The following is a 27,232-nucleotide window of genomic DNA, read 5'->3' as shown; positions in this document are numbered from 1 at the left end:
TGACCACAGCAAATTGGAAGTATGGTTAAGACTGAGGAAGAATGCAACAAAATGACATTAATAAACTTGCAAAATGGGGATGTAATTGGAAATTAACTTCAATGTAGATGAGTGCGAGGTTGCGCAATTTGGTAAGAAGGAGGCCACGTACTGTTTGGATAATAGTCTAAATGGGGTAGAGGAGCAAACAGGTCTTAGTACAGATACACAAATTACTAACAGTAGCAATGCAGGTTAATAAGGCTATTTAAAAGAAAGCAAATCAAGCACTGGGGTTTATTTCTAGAGGGATAGAATTGAAAAGCAGAGATGTTATGTTAAACTTGTATCAAACCTTTGTTAGACCACATTTGGAATACTTTGTACAGTTCTGGTCTCCATATCATAAATGGGATGTAGGGATGGAGAAAGTACAAAATGGATTCATAAGCATGATACCAGAGCAAATGTACTGCCTGAGAAGGTGGTGGAGGCAGATTCAATCATGGCTTCCAAAAGGGAATTGGAGAAGCACCTGAAGAGAGAAAATTTACAAGGCTACGGGAAAAGGCTGGGAGAGTGGGACTAGCTAAATTGCTCTTGTAGAGAGCTGGCACAGACTCAACAGCCTGAATGGCCTCCTGCTCTGCTGTAACCATTCTATGACTCTAACTGAGAGGATAATACCTATCAGGAAAGGCTGAATGGGCTTGGGGTTCTTTTCTCTAGAAAAGAGAAGGCTGAGGGTGACCAGATAGAGATCTTTAAAATTATGCAAGGGCTTAATAGGGTAAACGTAGAGAAAAAGGGCAGAATTTTATCAGCCCTCGAGATGGGCAGGGGTGGGTGGGGGGCATAAAGTTGTCAGGGAAGGCGGTGGAAGTTGGGGGCAGGGTGGAATGTCCGATGCCATTTAATTTAGTCAGGGCGGGGAAGGGCACTTAAGGACCTCCTCCTGTCACTGCTGGCATTTTACCAGCAGGGGAGGGGGGTTCCCTCCACCACGTGAGAAAGCTGCCTAGTTACATCAGGTGGTCTCTGTATTTGAGGGTTGGGCGTCCTACTTGGACAATCTGTGCCTCACGGAGGGCCCTTGGCAGGCCACCCCTGTGCCAACCCTCCCCGGGGCCTGCCTGACTGGTCCCATTGAGCCTGTCCTCACTTTTATACAATCCGAGGCTCCATGACTGCTGCGGTTCCAACAGTGGTCACTGCTCCGTGGCACTGCTGAGCTGCTGACCCTCTAATTGGCCGGCAGTTCTTGGAGGCAGGATCCCCATCCTTAAAGGAACAGGGACCCCGGCACCAGGCAATTAACTGCCTGCCGTAAATGTAGCCGAGGGTCCCCAAAACGGCCAAGGCACGGTTCCCCTTACCTTTCTGGCCCAGTGTTGGGACCCCCGGCAGCTGCCTAAAATTCAACCCAATGTTTCTACTTGGGGAACTCCAGAACGAGGGATCATAAATATAAAATCATCACTAATAAATCCAATAGGGAATTCAGGAGAAACTCTTTACCCAGAGAGTTGTTACTGCAAAGAGTAGTTGAGAATAACTAGCGTAGATGCATTTAAAGGGAAGTTAGATAAATACAAGAGGGAGAAAGGAATAGAAGTATATGGTTACATGAAGGTGGGGGGGGTTGGGGGAGGAGGTTTGTGTGGAGCATGAACAGCAGCATAGACTAGTTAGGCTGAATAACGTGTTTCTGTGCTGCAGACTCGATGTAACTCTATGTATGTTCTTCGATTAGCACTTCTAAGTTATCGATTGACACCACTTCAGAATGGTTTAGCCCCATGTGAATTGTTAATGGGAAGAAGGTTGAAGACCCAACTTCTTTTACTTCCAAGAATACTCAAGCCACAAGTGAGTGCAGAAGACATGGAAAAAGTGAAAGAGAGAGAGATTAGAGACTAGTCGAATCAAGCATAAAATTATGACACAAGTCACAGAATCAGAAACTTGTCAGACATCCAACCTGGGGAATCAATTTGTGTTAGTGACCAAAATAGATACGGAGAAGTGATAGAACAATCATCATATCCACGATCATACGTTGTCCAAACTGACCAAGGGATGATGAGCAGAAACTGAAGGTCATTGGTGGTGATACCAAAGAAGCAGCAAATACACGAAGGCCAATCATCTAAAGATGAATCGGTGATGCTGCAATCAGCCATCAACCCAGAGGACAAGCCAAGTGAAGAACTTTAGTCATTCAATAGTTCTACTGAAGGACACCAGAGTAAGGAGGAGAAGCTAGAAGACTCAAAACCTCAAACCCCTTTGAAAGAAAAAACAGCGCCACAACGGTTAACATTCTGAAAAAGAGAAGTCAGAGACTTGGGAGGAGATGTAGTATAATGTAATTATAGAGTTGTTAATGGGCAGAATATGTAAATAGTTTGTGAGCATCATCAGAGGTAGAGATGTATTAGGATCTGTCTCGAACCTCATGTAGAGTGTACTTGGAAGCCATCGATGCAAGATGTGTATAAATAAACTCCTGTTACTCTATAACCAATAGTCTCTTAGATATTCTGGAATAAGCCTTGCAATTATCAGAATATAACAGAAATGAGTGGAGTGCCGAAGGATCAGTGCTGGGGCCTGAGCTATTTACAATCTATATGAATGACTTAGACGAAGAGACAGAGAGTAATGTATCTAAGTTTGCTGACGATACGAAGCTAGTTGTGAATGTAAGCTGTGAGTAGGACCCAAAAAGGCTGCAAAGCGATATAGACAGGTGAAGTTCACTGTGGGGAAGTGTGAGGTTATTCATTCTGGTAGTAAGAATAGAAAAGCATAACATTTTTTAAAAGGTGTGAAACTTGTAAATTTTGATGTTCAGAGGAACTTGGGTGTACTCGTACAAGGGACACAAAGTTAGCATGCAGATACAGCAAGCAATTTGGAAGGCAAATGGCACGTTGGCCTTTATTGCAAGAGGATTGGAGTACAAGAATAAAGAAGTCTTGCGACAATTGTAAGGGCTTTGGTGAGACCGCACCTGGAGTACTGTGTGCAGTTTTGGTCTACATATTTAAGGAAGGAAATACTTGCCATGGAGGCAGTACAGCAAAGATTCACTAAAATGGTCTTTGGGATGAGGGGGTTGAGCTATGATGTGAAGCTGAGTAAACTGGGCCTATATTCTCTGGAGTTTAGAAGAATGAGAGGCGATCTCATTGAAACATACAAGATTCTGAAGGGGCTTGACAGTGTAGACACTGAGAGGTTGTTTCTCCAGCTGGAAAATCTAGAATGCAGGAGCACATTCTCAGGATAAGGGGATGATCATTTAGGACTGAGATGAGGAGCAATTGCTTCACTCACTTGTGGATGCTCCATCATTGAATATATTCAAGGCCGAGATGCGGCTTTTTGGTCTCTCAGAGAATCAAAGGATATGGAGAGCAGGCAGGAAAGTGGAGTTGAAGGCGAAGATCAGCCATGATCATACTGAATGATGGGGCAGGCCAGACGGGCCGTATGGTCTGCTCCTGCTCCTATTTCTTATGTTCATGCGTAAATGACTGCAGCAAGGAGAGATATGAGGATGCTCTATCATCACAAAGTCACTTTAAACACAACAGCAAAGGTCCTGACATAGCAAGCATGGTTTGCTTGTCACCAAACCAGAAGATATGAAGAGGAGTTGGGCACAGCACTTAACAAAATCATCAACAGACTACCTCCAGACAGTCGTATACACTTCAACTCCATTGAGAAGCTGGTTGAACTCGGACAAGCCTGTATCTTGTTTCCTATACTTTTTGGCATTGTGATTGATTTTGCGATGAGACATTTATAACAGTAGCTTGTGTTTATAGCATTTTTAACATAGTAAAATGTCTCCAAGAGGCTTCACAGGAGTGCTATCAAGCAAAATTTGACACTGAGTCACATAGGAGATATCAGGGCAGGCACTTGGTCAAAGAGATAGGTTTTAAAGAGTGTCTTCAAGGAGGAAAGAGAGGTGTAGAGGTTTAGGGAGGGAATTCCAGAGTCAGGGGCCTCTGCTGCTGAAGGCATGGCTGCCAGTGGTGGAGCAATTAAAGTCAGTGATGTGCAAGAGGCCAGAATTGGAGGAGTGTAGAATTCTTGGAGGATTGCAGAGATAGGAAGAGACACGGCCAAAGAGGGATTTGAAAACAAATTTGCCTAGCATCAGATTAGGCATTGCAGGGAAAGTGGAGAGCTTGGGGGCTTAGACTTTGCAGAAGTTATGTTTCATTTATTACTTTAAAATTTTCCCGAAGCTACATGCAGACCTGTACTCACGAGTCCTACACCTAGAAATTTGCGCGTAAGGAACGTCACTGAGAATCGTGAGTGATTCTTAGCCAAGTTGTTCACTTTGAAACTAACTAAAGTTCCTACTGAGTGAAGCTTTTTACTTTTATACCATTTTTAGAAAACAAGCTTTCATTATCTAATTCTTGCTCGGTTTAACTTTGTTGGATGTTTTATGATCCTTGGCTCATTGAACAGATTGTTTTACATTGATACCAATGTCCTGATTGAGATCCTGGTCAGTAGCTTGCTACATTGTCAACTTAGCATCCTTTGCTTCCCGTGTTTTCTCTTCCAAACTATAGCTTTTTGTCCTGGAGTGTCATTGTGATCAATAGATAAGATCTACCAGTATACAAGTCAAACCAATTTTGATGTACTCATGTAATTTAACCATAATCAAAAAAAAATCAAAAATCAAATAACTTGCTAAATTAGCTGTCCTGTATTTTTTTTTAAATGTAAAATATATCTATATTCTAAAACTATTTTGTTTACTATTTTTTCAAATTATCTTAAAGCCAAGCTAGCCAGTTCAACTCTGTATCAAAGGTATATGTGTGGAGAAGCAAGGTCGACATCCATTCTTCTCCCAATCCCAATCTACATTGTACTATTTTTGGGAGGATGTTGCTTTTCTAAAAAAAAACTTGCACTTATCTAATACTTTTCACATCTTTGGGACATCCCAAAGTGCTTTACACCCAATGAAGTACTTCTGAAGTGCAGTCACTGTTGTAATGAGAGAAAGGAACACAAGACTATTGTTTACACTCGCATGCCTCCTTGTGGGCTGCTCAGTGCAGCTTTGGTGGAACCCTGGGACCAGGTCATGCACACTCTGCCATTGTTGGGATACATTCTGGAGAAAAGACAAAAGGGTCTAATTTCAAAAGGATGTGTCAACCAAGGCTCAGTTGGTAGCCTCCTGAGTCAGAAGGTTGTGGGTTCAGGTCCCTGTCTAGAGACTTGAGTACAAAATCTAGGCTGACAAAATCCAGTGCTATACTGGGGGAGTGCTTCGAGTTTTGGATAAGACTTTTAATAGTATTCTCAGGTTTATGTAAAAGATCCCATGGCACTATTTTGAAGAAGAGCTGGGAGTTCTCCCCACTGTCCTAGCCAATGTTTATCCCTCAACTCACATCACTAAAGCAAATTATCTGGTCATCATTACATAATTGTAGGACCTTGCCGAGTGCAAATTAGCTGCTGTGTTACAACAGTAACTGCGCATCAAAAGTAAAGCACTTTGGGATGTCCTGAGATTGTGAAAGGCGCTATATAAAAATGCATCTTTTTTCTTTCATTCAACTTGCATTATTTTCAATGTATGATTAATTTTCTGTAACTAAACTTTACAAAACTGAGGCCTACAGAAAAAAGTTCAAAACTGCAATAGATTAAATCATAAGTCATGAGAGCAGTACAAATCCATTTAAATTCTGAAATATTGTGTATAACATAAATACATCTTTTTTTAAATTTTAGTTTCTTTAGCTGTGTCTAAAATATGCAGTGATTTTGTTGAGCAGGAAGTTGACTAGGGCAAATAATGTTATGATGTGAGTCTGCATGTTGCATTTTTATCGAGCGGGAAAAACTATTGATGCTTTCTTTTACAAAATCATACTTTTTTTTGAATGAAGGAGATATGAATAGTAATAATTCTATCTCTTCACAGATTAAAGTGATGCACAACCAGCTCCTTCTCTTTCATAATGCTGTATCTGCCTACTTCGCTGGCAACCAGCAACAACTTGAACAGGTCCTCAAACAATTCCACATCAAGTTGAAGGCTCCTGGTTCTGATGGCCCTTCCTGGCTGGAGGAACAGTGATGTCTCAAAACCTGAAGAAATGATTGCAGTTATAAAATCTATTTGAATTCTTCTTTTCATGTTATGAGGCAGGGAGACAGTAAGTAAAATTGTGGTCAATGATCTAGATGTTTCTCACTTTTTTTGCTATATGTTAATCTGAAAAATTTAAATGAATATGGTCATTTTATGTAACTGAATAAACTTTATAAGACCAAGACCTAAGAAAAATATTCCTTTTTGTACAGGGGTTAGAAGGGGATAGTTAGTCTTTATCTACATTCAGGTTTGCACTGAACAGTAACTAGATTTGTTTGATGTCTTCTGCTCACTACAGTGTAATTGTTTGAGAACATGATTGACAATTTTATATACAAGTTCTTTCATAAAAAGGGCACCTGAGTTCACAAAGCAAGTGAATGGTTAAGCAAAATGTAATGACATTGCAGAGCAATAGGATAGATAGCCCCTGAATGAAGCACCTGTGCTGAATGAAATGGCTGCTTTCATACTCCAAATTATAGCCAATTCTGTACTTCCAATTGACTGTTAATGCATTTGTTAATTGTGTCATTAAGAATCCTTAAGACTGGGTCGGGGAGAGGGGGAAATGTAACTTTAATACAAAGGCATCAAGGAATGATGCAAGGAATACTTGCAAACATTTGGTGACATGTGAAAGTGTGTTAACTTGGTGCCATTAACTTTCAAGATTTGCTTGCTTTTGATTTGACATCATTGCTATTTCCTTTAAACGGTAACTCTAAATAAATTAAGCCACGCACCAGCCTTATGTCTACAATCGTGTGCCTTTAACAATACATTTTCCCACTTCAGTCATATTACCGAAGTTCTTGAAACATTTTATGATTCACTATCTTCTTATCACCTCCAAGGGGACATGGAGGGAGGGTGAAGGAGGGAAAAAAGCAAGACTGCGTTAATTATTTCCTCCTTGTATTTCTGGGATTCTGTTAGCTGCATTTGGCTTTAGTCGTCTTGTCATGCTCACTTTTCTTACTGATAGTGTACTGTCATTCATTGATTTTTTTTTCATACCATGTAAACAGTCTTTGAAATTAATGCTCCTACATGTAATATTTTTGGATTGCCATTCTGTTTAAGCTTAATGGCAATGCCCTCTGCATTCTGTATATCGAATATTTAACATTAAATTAACCTCATATTTTAATGTAAAACATAATTGCATTATTTAATTCTTTTCTTTATGGCTGTCGGTCACAATTTGCTGTTGAAGTTACTATCCGGATTGTGCCTCTATTATAAATACACTATGTACAAATTTTCAAGATGGCTCCTGGGCTGGAAGCTCCCTAGGAAGCTCCCTTGCTGTTCAACTCTATCCATGGCCATCTGCTCCCATCCCTAACGTTTTCTCCCCCAATCTGCCCTCTTAAACTGTTTAAATTCCCCTGGCTCTTTAAATCAGTTCATTTTAGCCCTATCTAAAAGTTAACAGTTAGTTTAGTGTATGTTACCTGGGCCCACTGCCCTCCCCCAGCCACACCTGCTCTTTGTTTTCTCAATGAAATTGATCCGGATGAAACTGACGAGAACAGCTGCCGATACTTTAATCTCCGATCCTGCTGTCTTCACAGTCCAGAGTGTCTGCAGCCACGGCATGCGGTAAGTCCATTGAGGTGAAGAAGGAGCTGCGGGACCCGAGAGAAGTCCTGTGAAAAGGTGCCCCGAACACCCAAAACATCCACGAACGGCCCCCCCGGCCGCAACTTCAAAGCGCCCGCGGGAGATGGCTCGGAGAGCATCTGCAGCGCACTGTCGGCAATGCTGCATGCCTTTATTTAAACCATTGCAAAAAAAAAACCCTCAGCAAATGTAATCACCTCTAAGTCTGCCAAATGATGCTTCACCTCCCGAAGGACGTGGATGAGCTTTCCGGACGTCGATGGTGGGCACTGAGGAAATGGCTTATTACCTGCACCAGATTCCACCCCCCTCCCCCCCCCCCTTTACCCCCCTTCCACCCCCCCCCACCCCCGTCCCCTTCCCTGCTCCACCCTCTCAGCTCACCCCCTCACAACCCCGTCCCAGCCCGCCCCCCCCTCGCACCATCTTCACCCCGCACCCCCTTCCCCTGCACCCCCCCCCCACCCCCTCCCTCTAACCCTCCACCTTGCATCCCCTCCTCCCACCGGCACCATCCTACACCTGTGTAGGGGCCCCAACAACCCCACTGCCTTGTGGGCGTCTCGGGAGAGACCAAGGCTAAGGGAGTAAACCCTAACAGAAAATCCGGAGCGGAACCCCGTAGGCGGTCATGTGTCACCTTTGGCATGTTTCCGGCAGTTCCTGCAGCCATACTGGTGCCAAACGTCGTGTCCTGCACTCCTTTGGACCCCACCAGAAAGGCCGAGAGGGGGGTTTTGACGACTGGGCAACTCTCAACCTCCATAAATTTGCCCAGGCATGCGCCATGGAGAGGTCACTCCATAGTTGCCTCACAGCGACTGAAACAACACGGAAGGCAGCAGTTACGGGTTATAAGTCCAGATAAATTGGCGTAGAAACTGGGCGCCACGGGTTGCCTTTGTCGGTGGGAGAGGTCATTGCACCTCACTGGACAGCTACCGCCCGCCTCAAACCGGGCAGCCCCCGGTCAATAAGGTTCTGTCCCGCCACAGTCTGCCTGCTTCAATGGGTGCTTGGAGCTCAGGGTCATTGCCCGAAAGGTGGACTGATACACCGCACCAAACAACATGAAAAAAGGAAAGAAGGTACCAGCCCTTCGCTTTGCAAGCTGGAACGTCAGAACTATGTGTCCTGGCCTGTCGGAAGACCTTACACAAATCAACGATTCTCGGAAGACCGCCATCATTAACAACGAGCTCAGTAGACTCAATGTGGACATTGCAGCACTTCAGGAGACTCGCCTCCCCGCGAGTGGCTCTCTAGCAGAGCAAGACTACACCTTCTTCTGGCAGGGCAGGGATCCTGAAGAACCAAGACAGCATGGAGTGGGCTTCGCCATCAGAAACTCCTTGCTCAGCATGATAGAGCCTCCCTCAAATGGCTCGGAACGCATACTGTCCATCCGACTGCTCACCACCTCTGGTCCAGTACACCTACTCAGCATCTATGCTCCAACACTCTGTTCCGCACCTGAAGCTAAAGACCAGTTCTATGAACAACTCCATAACATCATTAGCAGCATCCCCAACACCGAACACCTATTCCTGCTGGGGGACTTTAATGCCAGGGTTGGGGCCGACCATGACTCATGGCCCTCCTGCCTTGGGCGCTATGGCGTTGGAAGGATGAATGAGAACGGGCAGAGACTGCTTGAGTTGTGTACCTATCATAACCTCTGCATCACCAACTCGTTCTTTCACACTAAACCCTGTCACCAGGTTTCATGGAGGCACCCAAGATCACGTCGTTGGCACCAGCTAGACCTCATTGTCACAAGGCGAGCCGCCTTAAACAGTGTTCAAATCACACGCAGCTTCCACAGTGCGGACTGCGACACCGACCACTCCCTGGTGTGCAGCAAGGTTAGACTCAGACCAAAGAAGTTGCATCATTCCAAGCAGAAGGGCCACCCGCGCATCAACACGAGCAGAATTTCTCACCCACAGCTGTTACAAAAATTTCTAAATTCACTTGTAACAGCCCTTCAAAACACTCCCACAGGGGATGCTGAGACCAAGTGGGCCCACATCAGAGACGCCATCTATGAGTCAGCTTTGACCACCTACGGCAAAAGTGCGAAGAGAAATGCAGACTGGTTTCAATCTCATAATGAAGAGCTGGAACCTGTCATAGCCGCTAAGCGCATTGCACTTTTGAACTACAAGAAAGCCCCCAGCGATTTAACATCCGCAGCACTTAAAGCAGCCAGAAGTACTGCACAAAGAACAGCTAGGCGTTGCGCAAACGACTACTGGCAACACCTATGCAGTCATATTCAGCTGGCCTCAGACACCGGAAACATCAGAGGAATGTATGATGGCATGAAGAGAGCTCTTGGGCCAACCATCAAGAAGATCACCCCCCTCAAATCTAAATCGGGGGACATAATCACTGACCAACGCAAACAGATGGACCGCTGGGTTGAGCACTACCTAGAACTGTACTCCAGGGAGAATGCTGTCACTGAGACTGCCCTCAATGCAGCCCAGCCTCTACCAGTCATGGATGAGCTGGACATACAGCCAACCAAATCGGAACTCAGTGATGCCATTGATTCCCTAGCCAGCGGAAAAGCCCCTGGGAAGGACAGCATTACCCCTGAAATAATCAAGAGTGCCAAGCCTGCTATACTCTCAGCACTACATGAACTGCTATGCCTGTGCTGGGACGAGGGAGCAGTACCCCAGGACATGCGCGATGCCAACATCATCACCCTCTATAAAAACAAAGGTGACCGCGGTGACTGCAACAACTACCGTGGAATCTCCCTGCTCAGCATAGTGGGGAAAGTCTTTGCTCGAGTCGCTCTGAACAGGCTCCAGAAGCTGGCCGAGCGCGTCTACCCTGAGGCACAGTGTGGCTTTCGTGCAGAGAGATCGACTATTGACATGCTGTTCTCCCTTCGTCAGATACAGGAGAAATGCCGTGAACAACAGATGCCCCTCTACATTGCTTTCATTGATCTCACCAAAGCCTTTGACCTCGTCAGCAGACGTGGTCTCTTCAGACTACTAGAAAAGATCGGATGTCCACCAAAGCTACTAAGTATCATCACCTCATTCCATGACAATATGAAAGGCACAATTCAACATGGTGGCTCCTCATCAGAGCCCTTTCCTATCCTGAGTGGTGTGAAACAGGGCTGTGTTCTCGCACCCACACTTTTTGGGATTTTCTTCTCCCTGCTGCTTTCACATGCGTTCAAATCCTCTGAAGAAGGAATTTTCCTCCACACAAGATCAGGGGGCAGGTTGTTCAACCTTGCCCGTCTAAGAGCGAAGTCCAAAGTACGGAAAGTCCTCATCAGAGAACTCCTCTTTGCTGACGATGCTGCTTTAACATCTCACACTGAAGAATGCCTGCAGAGTCTCATCGACAGGTTTGCGTCTGCCTGCAATGAATTTGGCCTAACCATCAGCCTCAAGAAAACGAACATTATGGGGCAGGATGTCAGAAATGCTCCATCCATCAATATTGGCGACCACGCTCTGGAAGTGGTTCAAGAGTTCACCTACCTAGGCTCAACTATCACCAGTAACCTGTCTCTAGATGCAGAAATCAACAAGCGCATGGGTAAGGCTTCCACTGCTATGTTCAGACTGGCCAAGAGAGTGTGGGAAAATGGCGCACTGACACGGAACACAAAAGTCCGAGTGTATCAGGCCTGTGTCCTCAGTACCTTGCTCTACGGCAGCGAGGCCTGGACAACGTATGCCAGCCAAGAGCGACGTCTCAATTCATTCCATCTTCGCTGCCTTCGGAGAATACTTGGCATCAGGTGGCAGGACTATATCTCCAACACAGAAGTCCTTGAAGCGGCCAACATCCCCAGCTTATACACACTACTGAGTCAGCGGCGCTTGAGATGGCTTGGCCATGTGAGCCGCATGGAAGATGGCAGGATCCCCAAAGACACATTGTACAGCGAGCTCGCCACTGGTATCAGACCCACCGGCCGTCCATGTCTCCGTTATAAAGACGTCTGCAAACGCGACATGAAATCGTGTGACATTGATCACAAGTCGTGGGAGTCAGTTGCCAGCATTCGCCAGAGCTGGCGGGCAGCCATAAAGACAGGGCTAAATTGTGGCGAGTCGAAGAGACTTAGTAGTTGGCAGGAAAAAAGACAGAGGCGCAAGGGGAGAGCCAACTGTGCAACAGCCCCAACAAACAAATTTCTCTGCAGCACCTGTGGAAGAGCCTGTCACTCCAGAATTGGCCTTTATAGCCACTCCAGGCGCTGCTTCACAAACCACTGACCACCTCCAGGCGCGTATCCATTGTCTCTCGAGATAAGGAGGCCCAAAAGAAAGAATGTACAAATTAAAAGGTGTTTGCTGCAAGTCAAGTTTCTGAATGCTGTGTTTTAAAAAGAACACATGGGAATATTTTAAAATCTGTATGAATACATGTGCCTAAGTGGGATTGAGTCTGCAGCTTTTTCATATTGTTGCATATTCATGAGCCTTCCCAGAATGTCCTTGCAATAAAGGGCTTTGAGTTCATGGGGATCTTGTGTGAAATAAGAGTGTCAGTCTGTGGTCTGGTAGGTATCAGAATCTCTACTGAAGGAAGATGACATGGTTACTGTTCTGTTACTTGTAACCTAGTTACTCTGTGTCTTGAAAACTATTCATGCTATTATTGTGGACATTCTGTGAAAGAGCACTTATCCATGAAAGAGCATTTATTGATACCAGCAGAATTTCCTTTACAGAGAGTCTGATGTTAACAGCTTACAGAGAAAAATAGTCCTGGGAAAATATTCACACTTGCATAGTCAAAGCAAAAAACCTTTACCATTTTTTTTCATTTTGATGACATTCACCACAACCTGTTTCCCGAGCAGTAGCATCAAGTGCAATATGTCATCTTACTTGCTGTCTGTAGGGCACTCCTTGTTTAAAAAAAAAACAAATCAAGCTGTTTTATTTTGCTAGCCTGTCCTATCTCTCTAGCCTCCTCAAGCTATCCACCATCCCAGCTTCTGCCTTTGCTCCAGACTAAGCCACATTAAGGTGTGCCACCATGAATTAAGTAATTTGTGCTTTCTCCCTTTCTAGGAGGAATATCGTCACCTACCTACCCACGGTGAAATGCTTGGAGTAATCTCAAATCAAACCTACCTTGAGTCACTCCATTTACAAAACTAAAGGGGCAGGGAGAGGGGGAGCAAACTCTGCCAGTGACTGGCAATTTACTGATGAAATATTTAATTTTGTGGAAATGTTTTGAGCCCAAATTTATAAATGCATCTGTACTCTTAGGGCTCTGAGTGTGTTTTGGATAATGTTTAGAATGTGTATAAAATAATTATTATAATTATGAGGTAGAGTCTGGGGACAACATTAAACCGGATCTAATCTGTTCCGATTGGTAAAATGTTTTTAGACTATCAGTAATGTCACCAGTCAGTATCTTCCACAAATAAATCAAAAATGTTGATTTTCTTAAGTTTTCTCCAGATAAGTTTAAAGCAGTCATTGTAGTCAGTTCACCATTCATGGCCAGTTTGTTTTTAAGCAAGCACCAAAACTAACTTTTACTTTCTGTTTAATTACTTTTTAATAGTAATTTGCTGATGTAGTTGTTACCTGCACAACTGTAGCATTTGCAGGATTTAAATAATTTAAACTGACATTTTAATTAAAGTTAGTTGCTTGATTTTGATTTGGCCTGGAGATTGCAGAGATTAGTAGAGAAATGAAAGTAAGGTTTGGAACTGAGGAAGGAGTTTTTTGGTTCAATAATGAAAAGCATGGTTTGTTTACAATAGATTATAGATCACTCGTATTTTTCTTGGCTTGAAGCAAAGCCCCATGTTGTACAAAAGTAAAGGAATCCATTTTGCTTCATTAAATTACAGTGCAGAAGTTGTTACATTTTCACTGATATTTTCAAGAAAGAAGAAAAACAATCCCAATATGCACCTCCAATCAACTGAAGGGTTTGCTCACTTCTAATAGATAGTGTAATCTAGGTGAACTAATTGAGAAGCGATGTTCTCATCATACTACATTTATAAGGGCAGTTCCCATTTCAAAAGTTTATTTTTCCATTTCCTTTGTGTGCACGCACAAGTGCAACTAATACATTTATTTTTCTATAACCATGGGATAAAGTGGAACATGATACAGAGGATTCAGCAGTTGTAGGAGATTCTGTAATTAGCCTGTTACCAGATTATACTAGTACATGCCTGAAATGGCATCAGTAGCTAATCACCTCCAGAGGTGGGATCTACTTGATATATATAATTGGCCAGCATACATTGTATTTTGAAAGGCAGACGTCAAATGCAGTGTAGCCAAGACATAAATATCATGTTCAGAAAGAAAGTAGGGGCATTCAGAGCTGTGTGTAGGGGTGAGGATTACCAGCATTGCAAAATGTCATCTGAGTATGGATATTCAGGTGCTTTCATTGGTACAACGGTGATGATGATAAAATTGAATCCATCACACTGTTAGCACTGCCAGTCCCTGTTGTTTATTGTCCATTTTGCCTGTATCTCTCAGATTATATTTAGTATCAGGGTAGTGCCAGAAGTTCATGTGACCTTAAGAATAACTAGGTATTGGGAGAGTTGTACATGTGTGCTTTTGATCTAGTTTCAAAACTCCAGATTCAGGTTTCCACAGCCATTTTGAAGGTCGAATTCTAAGCAATTGCTACCTTCTATTCAATCAGCATGAAATGAATATGGTTATTTAATGTTGCTGTACAGTTGGAATCATACTGGAATATCCCAGAGTACTGACTAATGCACAAATTCTACTTCAGATAAAACTATTGCAAAGGGACCATTATTGCCATTTATGGTGCCATTGTTGAAATGTTAATTCTGACCTATTTGGCAGGTATGGTACATTGGTGCAGACAGAATGGTAGAACCTGCATTCCTACCTATTTTATTTGATAATTTTCTGAAGGTGTTCGATAAGATATATTACAAGAGGCTTGCTTTTTTAAAAAAAAGACATATGGTTTGGGAAGAAATAGAGAAGTACGGATAAAAAGTTTGTCAGGGCGCAGAAAACAAACCAGGTTAATAGGTGGTGTTTGAATTGGAGAAGTGTTGGTCATGGTGTACCTAAGGGATCAGTGCTGACACAGATACAATGGGCTGAATACAGGTTTCCCCATGTAAATGTATAACCACCCTATTAAGAAATTCACCCTCTTTCCACACCAACATGCACCCCTCCCACCCCCAGACTAAACGAACAGTAGTTAACTTAATAGCAATCAAGGCAAATCTATGCAAACATACAAATTACCATAACTGAGTAACCCTGATTCATGTTATGAATCATAAAATGCTCATGACCAATGCCACAAGAAATTCTCTGGTAAGGGTAGAGTCATCAATTTAAGATTGGCAAAAGAACCAACACGATATGAGGGAAAACCTTTTTATACAGTGAGTAGTTAGGATCTGGAATGCACTGCTTGAGAGTGTGGTGAAGGCAGATCCGATCGTGGCTTTCAAAAGGGAAATGGATAAGCACCTGAAGAGAAAATTTGCAGGGCTGCGGGGAAAGGTCAGGGGAGTGGGACTAGCTGAGTTGCTCTTGCAGAGAGCTGGCACAAACATGATGGGCCGAATGGCCTCCTGTGCTGTAACCATTCTATGATGACAAACACAGTCACATTTGGTGTCCTGGCTGCGGATTTTTTTTTATTCTGTCATGGGATGTGGGCATCACTGGCAAGACCAGCATTTATTGCCCATCCCTAATCGCCCTTGACAACTGAGTGTCTTGCTAGGCCATTTCAGAGGGCAGTTAAGAGTCAGCCACATTTCTGTGGGGCTGGAGTCACATGTAGGCCAGACTAGGTAAGGACAGCAGATTTCCTTCCCTTAAGGACATTATTGAACCAGATGGGTTTTTACAACAATCAATGATAGTTTCATGGTACCATTAGAGACAAGCTTTCAATTCCAGATTTTTATTAATTAATTGAATTTAAATTCCACCAGCTACCACTGTGTTTTGAGCCTGTCTCTACAGGGCATTAGCCTGGGCCTCTAGATTACCAGTTCAGCGCCATTACCACTATGCCATTGTCTCCCATAGCAGCATTCCAGTAATTGTAAAACTTGAGACATAACAAGTCTTCTAGTATTTTAAAATATCATTCTTAATAGACCCAACAATGAATTTTTTGGGATTTGATGCCAGCCTGTCTGTGCTGCGTTAGCAGCTGCAGTCAGCCAGGTGGTGGTTTGGGTCATACAATTGGCCTTGGTATCTTTTAGCTGGCATTCCTGCTTCAGATTGCTATCCAGTGAACTCCTGCTGGAAAGTAATTGTACCCAAATGTCATCGACAGTATGTGATACCCCCCACCCCCAAGTCCAATTTGCCCAACAAAGCTCACCAGGTCATCTGAGGTATTGGAGGCCTCTTAATTCTTATGGAGCTCCATCCCAGCATGAGCTACCGTTATTGAGAGAAAATTGGAGTGCTATATACCTTTCCATACCTATTGCTTCCGCTGTAATCATCATCTATTTTTCTGCTAATGTTATGTATCCAGAACAGATCCTGGATACTTCCTAACAGTTGGTGCACCCCTTTGTATTGTCAAAATAGTTGACTTTGAAATGAGACCATGTATTAAGACAATTGTCATTTGGGATTAAATACAGAATAATAGACTTGGGAATGAGCTTACCTAACTAAAGGTTTGAAATATAATAAACTAGTGGAAAATTCCCCTGTGGATGTCATGTGAACCTAACGATTGGATTATAGCTTTTACATTTTTTGTCATAATCTATCAAACAATACTATCCCTATGTAGTTGCTGGACATGGAGCAGTTACTAAATCAAAGTAGAATTGACAAGGACCAATATGATTACAGAAGTGCAGCATCATGTGCAGAGAGAGGTGACAAGAATGCCACATGGAAATTTGCTAATTAAGGACTAGGAAGAGAAATTTCAATTGTGATAAGTGAGAATATAAGCACACTGGAGGAAGATGTGGGACAAATGTTGAGATTATTGTAGAAAAGAACTGGTTCTGAAAAGATAGCTAACTCAAAAGTGGATAAGGCAATGTGTCCTAATAGTAGTTGAAGAAAGTCAGAGAGAAGGTAGCAAAGGCTCTGACCACAATTTTTTAATCCTCAAATGTGCAAATTGTGCTGCGAAACTGAGAGGTGACCAATGTTGCACCTCTGTTTCATAACGAAGATAAACCAGCTAAGAAAAGACATTAGTTTAATGTCAGTTGTGGGCAAACTCTTAGAATCTGTAATAAAGGATGAAATTAGTGGGCATTTCAAAAAGCATAGGTTGATCATTGATAGCGCACAAATTGTGTTTGTCAAATTTAGTGCAGGCTTTGAAAAACATGGCACTGTATAGGCAAACAGAATGCAGTGGATGTAGTGGATATGTGTATCAATGTGAAACCTTATGGGGGCTGTTATGAACACTGGACCTGGTAACATGATTATGTCTTAAAATTGTGATTTTTAAAAGCTCAAGATGGAGTCCAGAAGGTCAGGTGACCTCACCTCCACTCTGCAAAAGGTTACCAGGACAACAGGGAACACAGATCAAAGACTTTCTTCTGAAAACAGAGACTACAGGCTTAAAACCTGAAGACCAATGGGTTTCGCCCTCCTTTGGGTCGTTTAAAAAAAAAAGGAATCAATAATTTTGAAAATGTAAATGTACCAGCACCTGAGAACAATGGACAGGTCCAAGTGGCTTTATAAAACCAGTCTTCTGGACTCTGCATTTTGGAGTAGAACAATAAGCTATTGACTGCAGAGTCCAGACAAATTTAATAGACTTTTCAGAAGGCAAACAGGCTGTAAGAGAAGAAATCAATGGTTGTGGCCTCAAGGCAGGCTGGAAGAAGGGAACTCAGCAGTTGCAGCCTCATAGAGAAGGAAACAGCAGTGGCAGCTCGAGAGAGAGAGAGAGAGAGGAGGCACCTGCTCTCAAAAGCCTGTTACAGTAAAAAGCTGCGAAGAATTGAACCTGTTTTGAGATGCGTGGCTTGAGGAGGAGTAAAAGACCAGCAGGATCACCAGGAAACGCCTTATTCATGGACATCCAGGTGTTATGCAGGCCCCCACATACCAAGCATGAGGCATATTAATTTCACCACATGGACATTAAATTTCAAACTGTCGTTGAAGTGAAGAAAGGACTTGCTTTTAAAAATTGCCAGATCTTGGCCGGAAAGACATTTGCATATTAACAGACAATGCTTGGAAAGGACAAAGGACCATTCCCTGACGCATTCAATCCACAATGGACTTTTGATCACCAGACATTGAAGCTGGGGGATCTCGCATTCCAGGTTGACTGCTAAGATGGCCGAATACACAAACGAACATGGTCAAACCAGCTAGTTGCTGGGCAACCTGCGTTTTTTGAATTTGTACAAACAGTTTTGGCAGAAGGTCTGTTTGCTCCTGGACTGAGAAGATCTCTCCTGTCTGCTCCCATCTTTTTCCCTCAAGCCTCTGAAGACACATGAACCCCAAGAGAGAAAAGTCTCCTACAGTGAACAAGGTTTAAGAAGAATACTGGGCCCCAATGAAAAGCCAGATCTACCTACAATCAAGGACTCTAATCTGAGCTTGAAGAACCGTAACAAAAACTTTTCAGATATTGTCTCAAACTTTTCCACTTTATTTTTCGTCTCTTTTTTCTGTCTCTATTTGCATGTGTGTATCATGTATGCATGCTAGCATGGGCGCGTCGTATATCCGTAGGCATTAACTGAATTAGAGTTTAAGTTTAATAAATTTCAACTTTTCTTCTTTAAACCTAAGAAAGCCTGTTTGTGCTGGTTTCTTTGCCTTATAATTGGAAAGCGGTGAACAAGGATTTACCAAGGGGGAGCTAAAACACAGTGTGTTTAAAATTAAACCCTGTGACGGTAAAACCAGGGGTGAAGACACCTTTCTCACCTGGTCGTAACACAGGTCGGAAGGACTTGGAGAAGTGAGAGTGGAGGACATTGATTTTTGAAATTGCAACTTTGAAATTTGAATTGCAACTGGGAAGAGTTTGGGACTTTTAACTGCAAAGGTTTCGTCATCAAAAAGGACTGTGTAACATATAAGTATGGTGTGAAGTTTTCAAGTATTTATAAGTTAAGAAAATACCTTTCTTTGTGATTTGGGGTCTTAGCTACTTACAAAGTACTATTCAATTAATTGGGGATTTCTTTTAGTTTAATTGTTATAATAAAAGTCTTAAAAGGTGAAACCTTGTGTAATTCTTGAAATTGGTCTGGGGATTCATTCTTGCATTTTTCACTCTATCTCATTAAGGTCATAGCAGGGATTACTAAAAAGTTTAAGTAAATAGTATAAGGGAAATGTGACAAAGAATAGAAAATTGGTTGATTGGGAGCAGAATTAATATTAATGAGTGTTTGGATTGGAGAAGGCTGGAAGTGGTGTACAATGGAGATCAATGCTTGTTCCACTTCTGTTTTTGCTGCGTATGGATAGGGAGCACCATATCAAAATTTGCTATTGGCACAAAAGTTGAGGGTTTGGTAAACGGCAAGAAAGACTGCAAAAAAAAAAAAGCCAAGGTATATGGACAGGTTAGTGGAATAGGTAGCCAGATAGCAGATACAATTTAATGTAAATAAGTGCGAGGTATTGCATGTTCGGAGAAAAATACAGAAACCCCTTCCAAAAGCACATGGGGTATTTCAGAGGACATCAGTCTTCAATTAGATTGTACTTTTGAGACTCTACCGAAGATCTTTAATTGATATTCTGCTTTAAGGATCTGGAACATGGGTTGGAATTCACCTGAATGGAGAGGGGGTCAGAAGGACTTCCTAGGCTCTCCCAGGATATTTATGTCTGTTTACTAGCAGGTGCGAGCTCCATTGAGCCTAAATTCAGTTATGGACTTTCCAAAGGCCCCAAGATGCCTGAGGGAAAAGGTAATCCATCTCAGTGGGGATTAATCAATCCCCTATGAGATTGATTACTTTGCAGAAATTGCTGGATGGCTCCTTTTGAGAGTTGCAGACTTCAGCACTTTTTCCCTTTGGCCCTTTCCAGCTACCTCTGCTGTATCGGAGCAGCACGGAGCTATTTCATCATCCAGGATAATTGTTGGGATGGATGCCACCGACGGACCCTGAAATTTGGAGCAGAATCGGTGTCGGTAGTTACAGGTGGATGGGATGGCCCTCCACCAGTGATGGAGCAGGGACGCTGGAATTTCAGACCCATAGTATTTTGTTGATCTGTCATTTCTCTTCTCTGTCCATCTCATTTCCTCGAAAAAAAGACCAAATTCAAACTATTTTTGTCACTACAATCCCCTCCAGCATGGAAGTGGCGGCCAACTGTATGAGCACACTGGCAGATCCCTCCATGATGCAGCATCTGAGGGTTGATGTCTCAACTTCCATTGCATCACAACCAGAAGCCACCTAACATCTGGGTGCTGCAGTGGAAGCTCAGACTGAAGTCATGCAAGCTCGCCTCGGTGCCATGCAGGCTCAGAATACATCTTGGCTCTGATACCAGTACTGAAAGGGTGTCATAGCAGTCCAGCAAACTGACTTCCAGCACCTTCCTAAGATTGTTGAGGTGCTGCACCGGAGGCGTGGCAATGCCTTCATGGAGCACAAACCTGCTGTGTTCTCTCAGGGTGACAACATTTGTCCTCCCACCCCTGCCAATCTACCAATGCCCTTGCTCTTGACTCTCAGACAGACTGCCAGGCTTTCTGGGACCAGAGATGCTCGAGATCATCCTGCAAGGTCACCTGTACTCTTCCCCCACTGAGTGTCAGCATTTTTCCACTAACCATGCTGCTGCCACTGGGATAGGACTGCATAGGAGCACAAGGACAGACAAAGGTGCATGGAAAATGAACACTAAGGAAACGCACAAGGGTGAATTGTTGACTTTTGTATGCAATATGGTATGGTTTGATTTATAAATTTGGTTTGGAACATTTGTTTTCTGGTGGCTTTTATTTTAACATTCTTGCCAAGAGGACACTGTGATGGTCAGTAACAGGGAATGTAAGGTGTGGGACTATTGAATGGGAATTGGGGTTACGTTCACTGGTACCACAGTCTGATGAGTTCAATCATGGACAGCAAGGCCAGAAAGGGACTGAGTTGGTTGCCTCCTCATTTCCTCCTCCTCCTCCTCTACTGGCCACCATACAGTTGGTGGCAAGGGCTGTGTGCTTCTGATGTCGAGGTTGTGCAGCATGCAGCTGATCATGGCGAATCTTGACACATGCTCTGCTGAGTACTGCGGGGCTTCTCCAGAGCAGTCCAGGCAGCAGAAGCATTGTTTAAGCACCCCAGTGTTCTGCTCGAACATGTTTCATGTGGCAGCATGGCTTCATTGTATGTATGCTGCTTATGTTATGAAGTTGCTTCTGTTTTTTGTTAAAATATTTTTTAACAGGGAATTCATAATCAAACTGAATAAACATGGGACCAGTTTTTTTTTTAGAAAAGAGCCATCAAGGAGACACTGAAGGAACTGGTGGCAACAATGTTACTGGTTATCACATGACTCAAATTAAAGATAAAACAGAAACCCTGGTAACGGGCAGAAAAGTGACAAGCACCCCTTGATTGGACAAGCCCAGTAGCAGCAGTAGAGCGCACCTGGGAGTGCAGAAAAACTAACAAGCTTTTTAGTTGTGTCAGTGTGATTTTTTCCTTCTGGAGTGAGATAAAGTCAAGTCTGCTGAAGAAGTGTAAAAAGGAAAAAAGACCACAACCCAGCTCACTTTTCTGAATCTCTGAAGGACCCTAAGAAGTCCACTGTCTAAATTCATTTCGTCTCCTGTCTTTAAAGAAAGCCTGCTAAATTACCTTTCAACACTCCCTGAAAACAACTGTTCTGAAAGATCTCAGTGACCAATCTACGTGTACTCAGAAGTTAGACTGTATGCCAGTTTTGGAACAACATATCTCATCTGTTTTCTTCAAAAATGAGCAAGTAATCTGCCTGGGTTTTTTTTTTTGTCTGTGACAGAGCTCTGAATTTTAAAAATCCCTTTTTTTTTCTGGTTAACCAATGTATATGTTTGTGTGTGAGTGTGAACGGACTAAGGTAAAAAGGGAACTTTAAAACTTAAATCTGTGTGTTTATTTACTTCATTACGTTAAGTCTTGTTTTATAAAAAACTGACAGTTTTGTTCATTAAAGAAACCTAGTTAGTGTGTTTTATTCTGGGGAAAAATAGACTATATGGTTGTCTCAGTAAGTGGGAAAATTTAAAATATATGTTGTGACCTGTGGAGAAGTGGGAATAAAATAAACAGTGCATTCCTCCTGCCACAGTCGTAATATCGTATGCGTGGGTTCTGCACCGGAGTCATGTCATCAGCGGATAGCCATTGTCGTCCAGTTTGTGGCTCAAATGCAAATGGTACAGCGGATTGCTGCAGAAAGAAGGCATCACAACTGCTGCCTAGATACCAGGCATTGACCTGAATGATGCGCTGAATATGGTTGCACACCTGCTGAAAGTTGAGGAAGTGAAATCTCTTCCGGTAGCGGTACATATCAGAATTGAAATGCAGCGCCCGCAAAGTGACGAGCGTGCAGTCAATGGCACCCTGTCCCATGGGGAAGCCTGCTTGCTCCGCCTGCTTCTCACTGGTAAAAGAGAATGAAATGTATTCAGCTGCCTTGGAATATAGTGCCTCAATGACTTCCCCCTGGTGGGTGTGGGAGTCAGAGTTCTCTGGATAGTGGTCTCTATCTTTGGTAATTTACATTCTGTCGCCTTTCAAAAAAATCACCTGCAATACTGTTGCATTTTCCTTTGGGGTACCATAAATAATGTAAATTCTAACCATATGATCTATTCAGTTTGTCAAAATATCTATCAGATGGATGTGATGGACTTCTCATGCTGCAATTCGACATGGGAGGAAACAATTTGCACAAAAATTCAACTACCTCAAAAGGTGGAGGTTCAAATTCTGTTTTTGGGTGTGTCTGACAAAATGGAACTACACACAAAACCTGTGTTTTAATTTTTAAAAAGGTGTAATCAGGAGTATCTGTCTTTAACAACACATGTCTCATTTCTTTTAGAATCCCCCTGAAGTCTCCAGTCCTCTAGTAATAGTGGAGTAACTGTTACATAGTTGAACCTGTTGTTCTTTGTTCAACCTGCCTTTGCTTGCCCGATATGACAGTCTGCACGTGTAGCTGGCAGATTACAGAGCTTCAAATTTATTGCAGATCATTACCATTTTCTGTGCACCTCAAAGAGTAGATTGCAAAAAGGCTGTCATTTACACATCAGTGAAATTACACAAATAACATAAATGCAAAGTGGTTTCAACTTCACATTGATATAAGCTGTGCCATGCAACTCCACAGTGAAGTTAGCTACATAAAATTCTGCTGCGAAGACAAATGACCTTGAATATATATTTTTTAAATTATTTCATGGAATGTGGGTGTCACTGGCAAGGCCAGCATTTGTTGTCCATCCCAACTGAGTGGCTTGCTCGGCCATTTCAGAGGGAATTTGAGAGTCAACCACATTTACTGTGGATCTGGAGTCACATGTGGGCCAGATCAGGTAAGGACCGCAGATTTCCTTCCCGAAAGGACATTAGGTTGAATTTCCACAGGGTTTCTCCAGACAGTCTCGTAACTTCAATGGAAGAGCCATGGAAACCCTGGAAAAACGACTGTTGCTAGAGGGTTTCCACAGCATTCCTGCCAAAGTTAGGGCAGATAATCAAAGCACTGCTTTGGTTATGCATTGGCTGAAGGTTGACTAAAATAAGTGCAAAGCAAGCTTTTTTAAAATTCCCAGTTAGTCCAGCTGAAACCTCTACACTAATCATATGATACCACTGGCACTAGGGTGCCAGTTAGCAGGTCTCTGGATATCTGTGTAACTACTGCTTTCCCTGGCTAGAGAACTCTGTAGAACCAGCAGTATGACTGAACACTGGCAGTTCCAAAAAGGTATGACTGTTAGGCAAATCAGGTAGTGTACCTGACATGATGAAGAGTAAAAAGATTGAACATTATTATTATCATCACATTTATTTAAATCAGATGTGCCTGCTTTTGAAACCCCCAGAGGAAAACATCAAATATTCTCGTACTAATTGGATGTTTCAATCTTATGGCATGTTGCAATTTGTTCCACATACCTCCCTGCACTTTTTTTTGTCTTGGCTTGTTTTTCTTTTTAGATTGATAGCAGTAGCAGAGAGGGTCCCTTTCTCTTTTATAAGAAAAATAATCATTGTGAAGCATTTGGGAGTGAATGTGTCATCTAATATTGCAGAACAGAATTAACGATGGTTTCCAACTTCTGTAAAGATAGTGGCAATATGTTCTACTTTGGCCATATGAACAAATAATTTGAGACCAGAGAAGCTGGGGCTGTACTCAGAGCAGAGAAGGTTAAGGGGAGATTTGATTCATCAGTTCAAAATCATGAAGAGTTTTGATAGAGTAAATAAGGAGAAACTGTTTTTAGTGGTAAAAGGACAGAGGATTAAAGTAATTGGTAAAAGAACCAGAGGCGACATGAGGAAAATATTTTTCATGCAGCGAGTTGTTATGATCTGAATGCACTGTCTGAAAGGGTAGTGGAAGCAGATTCAGTAATAACTTTCGAAAGAAAATTGGATAAATATTTGAGAAAAAATTTGCGGGACTATGAGGAAAGAGCAGGGCAGTGGGATTAATTAGACAACTCTTTCAAAGAACTGTACAGGCACGATGGGTCAAATCACCTGCTGTGCAGTGTCGTTCAATAATGCTATAGCCTCAGAACAATCCCAAAGGACTGACCGGAGTTTTAACCTTGGTGGATGGGAGCTGTCTGAAAAGGCAGTGGCGAACTTGCCTCCACCTGGCCTGGGGATCCGGACCACATTTTGCAGTCCCCAGGCCTTTAATTGGTCTGACCAGGACTGCCACCTCATTGAGGCAAGAAGTCCGCCTAATGGAGCTGCCAGCCAATCAGCGAACCAGCAGCTCTCTGTCCCAGCAGCGCCACCGGCAGTGGTGGTCACTGCTGGTACTGCAGTGCAGCTGAAGATGGAAGATGTCAGGGAGCCCTGGAGAACGGGTAAGTTTTTGTTGCCTCGCCGGGGCTGATTGGTCGGGCCCCAACGAGGTAAGGGTAGTCGATTGGGTGGGTGGGGGGGGGGGGGGGGGGGTGGTGGTTGGGGCATTGGAGGCAGCCCTCCTTTAAGCACAGGGTGCCTGATCATGAGCACCCCCCCCCCCCCCAGGCCATTGGAAAGCCACCTACTTTTAACAGGCAGTTTTTCTTGGGCCTGGGCTGCCAACCAGCCAAGGGTAAAATCTCCTTGGAGGCCCTTATGGGCCTTGATTGGCCTGGGGTGTTTTGTGCCGCCGCCACCCTGCATTAAGTGGCAGTAGAAGCAGGAGTGGGTCGGGAAGAGCCTCCCGCTCCATTTTACATCTCCCTCACCCGCCACAAACCCACTCTTTGGGGAGGGCATAAAATTCCAGCCTGTGTCCAGGCTAACATTGACATCCACCAGGACCCCCAGGTACTGATATGGATCAATAGCATGATGGATAGACAAAATTCAGTTTTGACCAAGTGCTTCCACAGTTTCTTAATGAGGGCTGCAAGACGAAATGGATTGGAAGCATTATTAAAATCAAGGAATGCAATGCACTGTAAGTGGGTTCCTCTTCAGCCTTTTGACATTCTGCAATTTCGTACAAAGCCACAACTTGCTTTACAATTCCTCACTTGAGCAAAATCCAGCCTGTTACTTTCTGGTTTCTCCAAATACTTTCAGTATATATGCCACAGCAGCCACTATTATCAACAAGATTCCTTGGCACTTATAAGTCTCTCTAGAATCCCTCTTTTTGTGATTAGCAAGCACGGCTGTGCTCTGGAATGCCAGCAGTATGGAAAAATCAAAGAGGCAATTACTAGATGAGTTTTTCTCAAATTTGAATTTGACAAAATTGAAAAAAGCCTGTTTCGCTCCTGCTAAATACTTCATACTCTTGCGTTGTCTCCATTATCTCCTTGGCTGTTCGCTCAGGTTGAAACCAATGGTGTGCAGCCTCTGTGTCCTGAGCTGCATTTCAAACTCCATATCCTGTCCATCCATCAATGCTTTCATTACCTCCAGACATGAGTTCTACAATGCCCTTCCTGGCTTCCCAAGCTCCACCCTACATAAACTCCGACTCACCCAAAACGCCACAGCCCAGATTCAGTTTCACACTAAGTCCTATTTGCCTATTAACTCTGTCCTTACCAATCTTGAATGGCTCCCTATTCCTCAATATATTGAATTCAAAATCCTTGTCTTTGTTTACTATACCCCCATGGTCTATCCTACTCTACTTCTGCAAACTTCCAAAGTCATACTTCCCCATCAATCCCTATAGGTCTTCAAATTCTGGCCTCCTATTGTACCACTGGTGGCACAACCTTCGGCTACCGCTGCCCTACTCTCCAAAACTTAATCTCCCTAATCCTTTCGGTGCTTCTCTTGTGCCTTCAAAAGACTCCCCAAAACTCATCCCTTTGACTCTATCTCTCTCACTTATCTCCCCTAACTCTTATGTTGCTACCTGTTTCTCCTCTATGATGCCCATTGGGACAATTATATTAAAGGCACTATATAACGGCAAGTTATTGACTCAGCAGCTCCTGGCACTGTTCTTCAAGATCATTGGCATTGACCCATCTGTCCTGGAGCATCTTTTAAGAATTAGACTGAGATGCTATACATGGCTGTCACCCAACTTTAGTTAGACAATGAAGCATGGAGTCCACTTCCTTCCAGTGAACTGGTTCTTTAAAGCCTTCTTTTGTGACAGATGCCAGTACAGTATAATACTCTCTCATGACGCCCAGGCTGCCCTCAGGGGTCATTCGAAAGCACAGGATTTGTTAGTCATTGCTAGCAGCCCAGATGAACCTTTGACCAGGAGTGATGTTAGAATTTAACCAACAGAAAAATCATTTAGGATCACTTTGTGTAATTATTTAAAAGCAATCTACTCAACTTGGCTTCTTTCCACTGCCTGAAGTCAGGGCTGCTGTCAGTTCCTCTCTCTATTTGCTAGCCAGTGACTCCTGCTTAGAAAGTGTGTATGTTAGAAAAAGTTGGGCTCATCTGTGCACCCTCCATGATGGAATCACCTGCTAGCATTCACTGCATAGGCTGTTAGAGAAATAATAGCCACTTGTGTGAGATCCCAGATGGCTGCCTTATCTGTTTAACTGCACCCTAGCATAAGTCATCCCTTAAGGGATAAGTGGATGATGGGAATAAAAAAGTATATATTTCCTGAAAAAGATTAAGCCCTTTTTTTCCTTTATGCAATAGGAGATGTTGCCAGGAGGGAAACAACAATTTTTAAAAATATGAACACAGAATTGAACTACATAATGCTGCTTCTTTTGCCACAGTGCCACTGTCAGTGC

General features: G+C 43.1%; 1 protein-coding gene across 12 annotated transcripts in view; it reads left to right on the top strand.

Annotated features, from left to right (window-relative positions):
• Positions 1–7,391, top strand: part of arfip1 (ADP-ribosylation factor interacting protein 1 (arfaptin 1)) — a 234,439-nt gene extending 227,048 nt beyond the window's left edge. For 10 of the 12 annotated variants that reach the window (XM_068040928.1, XM_068040898.1, XM_068040908.1 and 7 more), the window contains one exon: positions 5,966–7,391. In XM_068040928.1, coding sequence (XP_067897029.1) covers positions 5,966–6,121 — 156 coding nt within the window. In that variant the 3' untranslated portion in view covers positions 6,122–7,391. The remainder of the gene's footprint in view (positions 1–5,965) is intronic. The other 2 variants (XM_068040916.1, XM_068040919.1) reach the window with 1 other exon arrangement.
• Positions 7,392–27,232: the final 19,841 nt, after the last annotated feature.

The sequence above is a fragment of the Heterodontus francisci genome, chromosome 1, assembly GCF_036365525.1.
Source record: "Heterodontus francisci isolate sHetFra1 chromosome 1, sHetFra1.hap1, whole genome shotgun sequence".
Taxonomy (NCBI): domain Eukaryota; kingdom Metazoa; phylum Chordata; class Chondrichthyes; order Heterodontiformes; family Heterodontidae; genus Heterodontus; species Heterodontus francisci.
The sequence above is the reverse complement of the archived record's forward strand: the minus strand, read 5'-3'. Positions and strand labels throughout refer to the sequence as shown.